We start from the raw sequence: 5166 nt of genomic DNA on the forward strand, positions 1-5166 counted from the left end.
ACACACACACACACACACACACACACACACACACACACACACACACACACACACATCAAGGGAAACTTTGGGCAGGGCCAGAGGCAAAGAGCCAGGACTCAGACCAAGACTCCATGCCAGGTTAACTCTACAACCCCCAGAGCATAGGGGCCTAGTAGGGGGCACTAAGTCCCCCACTTGCTGACAGGTCTCACTCTTGGAAGTTGTCAGCCAGTTGGTGGCAGTCCAGCTCCCCCTTGGGTTCCAAGCCCCCTGGAAGCTTCACCCCTGTCTTCCGATCCACACACCAGCACTTGCCGCGCTGTCCATCCAGGGCGGGGTGACACTGCCAAGACAAAGCGTATGAGTTCAGGTCCCAGACAAAGAGCCCAGGTAGTCCACACCACCTCCAGCCTAGCTCCCAGGTCAGACAGTTGCTCCTTCAAGATGATATCTGAAGGCAAAGGCTCTTTTTGCGCACCAATCCCCAGAGCTCACTGTAATAGGGAGACTTGTCCAAGGAGAGACCTACGGAGCTTCCAGAGGGAGGACCCGAGAAGGGTTTCTTATACTGAAAGGCATAGATGGTTGTAAAGGTTGGGTTCATTGGCAATGTCTCAGCTTGTTGTGACTGGACTGGGACTTGACTTGAAGCATGGGGTTACAACTTGAGAACAAAGGCAGCATCAGGACCACAGATGAAGATGAGTTAGGAATATGGTTAAAACACAAGCCAGCTCACATTGAGAGCCCAAGTCAGAAGCCGTTGGATCAGATGTGGTGGCACAATGCCTGTAACCCTGGTACTTAGGAAGCAGAGGCAGGAGGATTTTTGCAAGAACCTTAAATCAGAATAAGGACAAAAGTCAAGGTCAGAAGAACTGAGGTCAGGCTAAAATTTAGGTCAGAATTAGACCAGGGGGTGGGCATGGGTAGAACACAAAAGTGTATTTCAAAGCCAGACTCAACGTCAGAAGGAAGGCTGGCTCAAGACTCAGAATTTGTTTTGAGATAAAGGGTCAAGGGTCATAGTCTCTGTTTGTTTGGTTTGGTTTTTGATTTTTTTTTTCCAGGCAAGGTTTCTCTGTGCAGTCCTGGCTATCCTGAACTTGCTCTGTAGACCAAGCTTGACCTCAAACTCACAGAGATCCACCTGCCTCTGCCTCCCAAGCGCTAGGACTAAAGGCATGTGCCACCACGCCTGCCCAGCAAGTGTCATAGTTTTTGTTGTGATAAAAATTAAGGGTAGCTTCTGGTCACAGGAGCTGCAGGAGCTGTGGGTTACTGTGCAGACATGGCCAAGTCCAAGAACCACACCACATACAACCAGTCCTGCAAACAGCACAGAAATGGTATCAAGAAACCCCAGTCACAAAGATTCAGATCTCTTAAGGGGTTTGACCCACAGTTCCTGAGGAACATGTGCTTTGCCAAGAAGCACAACAAGAAAGGCCTGAGAAAGACGCAGGCCAACAATGCAAAGGCAGTGAGTGCACGCGCAGAGGCCATCAAGGCCCTTGTGAAGCCTCAGGCCATCAAGCCCAAGATGCCGAAGGGCCCCAGCCGCAAACTCAGCCACATGGCTTTCATCGCTCACCCCAAGCTTGGGAAGCAGATTCGAAGCTACATGGCCAAGCGTCTTAGGCTCTGCCAACCAAAGCCCAAGGTTCAAACCAAGGCAGAGGCCAAAGCTCCAGCTAAGGCCCAGGCTGCAGCTCCAGCCCAGGCTCCCAAAGGTGCCCAGGCCCCTGTGAAGGCCCCATAGAAAAGGCTCCTGCCAACGTGAAGACAGATGGACTGCCGTGACACACCTACCCACACACTATTTGCAAATGACCAGTGTCCTATGCTGTTTTTACAAATAAACTAGAGGCAAGATAAAAAAAAATTAGGAGTAAAAAATACATGTAGCATTATATAACAGGAAAAATGAATCCTGGTATAAATGCTGGGCTTTAGTCAATAATCAACTGAATCAAATCCACTCCATTTGGCTTGAGTAATGAAATAAAGCTGAAATGCAAGCATGGGATACAACCATTCTGCACTTTCTCCACAAACCCAATGGTCTGGTCTTCTGGTTTTGTTTCATTAAGGGCGAGGGGTATTAAGGACTGAGACATGGCTGGGCAGTGGTGGTGCACAGCTTTAATCCCAGCACTTAGGATGCAGAGGCAGGCAGATTTCTGAGTTCGAGGCCAGCCTGGTCTACAGAGTGAGTTCCAGGACAGTCAGAGCTAAACAGAGAAACCCTGTCTCAAAAAAAACAAAAAACAAAAAAGAGAAAGAAAGAAAGAAAGAAAGAAAGAAAGAAAGAAAGAAAGAAAGGAAGGAAGGAAGGAAGGAAGGAAGGAAGGAAGGAAGGAAGAAAGAAAGAAAGAAAGAAAGAAAGAAAGAAAGAAGAAAAGAAAAAGAACTGAGACATGGAATTTGTGTTGGGTATAGGCTGAAGATAGGCCAGGCTGGTTCTAAGGAGCCTCCTCTGACCCTTCACTGACTGCACATACTCCACACCTTCATCTTGCCCTGTACAGACCAAGGACAGTTGTGTCATCCTCCTGATGAGGCCTCTGCTGCTTGGGTAGCAGCTCACTAAGGGGATTTGTCCACAGTGGGAGGACAACATTCCCTATGCTCATGTAACCTAGAGGAGAAGCAGGACAAGGCTCCCCAGGCCACATTCAGCACAAGGCGCTCCAACTCCAGTACCCTCACTGGATCTGCCGCCCTCCCAATGGGCCAGAGATGAGATGGAACAGGCTGCTCCTGCTGTATACTCCAGCCAGCATGCTGGACGGTCTGAATGAGTGAGTGAGTGGGATGTGCTACCTGCTGCCTTCTCTCCTGACCCCTTTTTCCACGTGACAGTCTCAGCTACCAGACTCGGCTCTACCTCCTTCTTTACTGTACCCGGAGAGTCTGAGCTCAGCTACAGAAGGATGAGGTTTTCTCCTTGACTTCTCATAACTTGGGATCCCACAACCCAGATGAAGCTTTGGATGGTCAGAGACAGGGAGCACCGCTTTGAGGAAAGGAGGAGTAGGGTCTACACCATCGATGGGGGGATCCTGAGAACTGCAAAGGGCCCTGGAAGGAATCAAGTTGTGCCAGGAACTCACTCTGTGGCGTGAGCTGGCCAGGGTCCTTTCTGAGTCTGTCTCTCATCTCCAAAAGAAACGAGGTGGACAGACCATGCTGAGAGTAGAACAGAGCTTAGGGAGACCCAAATGGTTGGGTTGGATTTGGAGAGCTTCCCTTCCTTTGAAAGCATCCTTTGGAGAGCTAGGAGTTCCCAGGCTGAGGCCAGGGTGGAGCAGCAGGAAGGAGACCCACCTGTTTGGGGTGGAAGTTGCCATTGCGGTCACAGTTCGGGATGGGGATGATGAAGAGGTCTTCATGAGTACGGCTCTGCGAGGCGGCCAGACGCTCCAGGGCCCGGTGCAACTCGCTCTGGCAGGAACCCTGGGGCTAGGATCAGAAGAGCAAAAAAAGCTCAGCAGATGAGAAAGGCAGGAAGATCAGGCTGGGGCTCTGAGCTAAAGGGGCTAATGTCCTGAACAAAGGGTCAAGGCCTGAGCTCTGGGCAGGGGCTCAAGAAGCAAAACCAGAATCCAACAGTGACTCGGGTACCAACAGTGGATACTGAGGAGAAGGTTTTGACACTAAGCACTCTTAAAGAAGCAGGGGGTAGGGGGACATATCTGCAATGCCTGTCCTCTGGAAGCAGAAGCGGGAAAGTTGTTGCAAGTTCAAGGCTAGCCTGGTATATTTAGGAAATTCTAGGCCAGCATGGGCTGCAAAGGGAAACCCTGTCTTTTGTTTTTGTTTTTGTTTTTCGAGACAGGGTTTCTCTGTGTAGTCCTGGGTGTCCTGGAACTCACACTGTAGATCAAGTTGGCCTTGAATTCAGAAATCCCCCTGCCTCTGCCTCCCAAGTGCTGGGACTAAAGGTGTGAGCCACCACTGCCTGGCATGGGGAACCCTGTCTTACAATAAATAAACCATTAAACAAAAACAGGCTGTGGTGGTGTGTGCCCTGGATCCCAGCACTTGGGAGGCAGAGGCAATCCTACCTCTCAATTCAAGGCCAGCCTGGTCTACAGAGCGAGTTCCAGGACAGCCAGGGCTACACAGAGAAACCCCTGTCTCGAAAAACTAAACCAAACAAACAAACAAACAAAAAGGAACAAGAAACACTAGGGAGCTTGGGCCTTGCTTTTACCAGTCAGCTTGCTGTATCAATATTCATGTGCAAAGGGAAAAAGGAATTGCAAAGAGAGAACTTAGGATTCTCCCGGGGTTCCGATGAGGTCATGTTACACACAGGGAGCCTCAATGTTCGCTGGGTGAACATAGCCCAGGTGTAGTAATTGTGAGCTATCTATAAGCATACACATCTGTGGGTCAGAGGTGCTCACCACAGGACGGGGTTCCTCCCGAGGTGTCCCCACGACCTTCATCTTGCTCCGATCTCTCATTTTGGCCATATACCTCTGTATGCACCTGTGATCGTGGGCGTTGCACGGGTTGAAGCTGTTGTTGGGATGCTCGCTCTCATCCTTGTCTGTAGGGCCAAGAAAGGCAGAGGTCGGCATTAGGACAGAGGTTTACACTCCTCCAGCATCTTCACCTGCTTCCTACTCCACCGGGAGTCTCCACTGCACTGCTGAGTCTCAGGGCAGGAAGGAATATGAACACACACACCCCCATCCCACTCCACTGGATCTCTCTGGGAACATATTCCTCTTGAAGTTCTTGGCTTGTTCCTCTCCCCACCCAGGTCACCATGATGAATCACCAGCTGCAGCTGCCCAGATGGCAGGGGGGTCCCCTTGGGCCCTGCAGGGAGGTCTGAGGCAGGCAACTCAGGGGGTGGGGGGGAGAGACTACTGGATCTTCTACCTCTCTGTTCAACTCCTCCCACCACCCCCCTCTCCATCTGCTCACTCTTCCTGTCTCCTTCTTTGCTTTTTCAGCATCTGGCTGAGCCTCCTAGGGATCCCTAGGGCTAAAATCATATTTTCCATGAGCAAGGAGTCTGGCCCCAAAGGTTCTCCCACTGTCTGCGTCTGTGAGTGTGTGTGTCTGCATGAGAGACAGAGAGACAGAGAGAGAGAGAGACACACACACACACACACACAGAGAGAGAGAGAGAGAGAGAGAGAGAGAGAGAGAGAGAGAGAGAGA

General features: G+C 50.7%; 1 protein-coding gene and 1 pseudogene across 1 annotated transcript in view; one reads left to right on the plus strand and one right to left on the minus strand.

Annotated features, from left to right (window-relative positions):
- Positions 1-20: 20 nt before the first annotated feature.
- Positions 21-5166, minus strand: part of Igfbp4 (insulin like growth factor binding protein 4) — an 11490-nt gene continuing 6344 nt past the window's right edge. The window contains exons 2-4 of the mRNA XM_028755058.1: positions 4398-4543; positions 3313-3447; positions 21-325 (exon numbers count right to left, since the gene is read on the minus strand). Of these exons, the coding sequence (XP_028610891.1) occupies positions 191-325; positions 3313-3447; positions 4398-4543 (416 nt within the window). The 3' untranslated portion in view covers positions 21-190. The remainder of the gene's footprint in view (positions 326-3312; positions 3448-4397; positions 4544-5166) is intronic.
- On the plus strand, positions 1274-1744 carry LOC114610481 (annotated as a pseudogene).

The sequence above is a fragment of the Grammomys surdaster genome, unplaced genomic scaffold (assembly GCF_004785775.1).
Source record: "Grammomys surdaster isolate TR1022 unplaced genomic scaffold, NIH_TR_1.0 126048, whole genome shotgun sequence".
NCBI classification, from domain to species: domain Eukaryota; kingdom Metazoa; phylum Chordata; class Mammalia; order Rodentia; family Muridae; genus Grammomys; species Grammomys surdaster.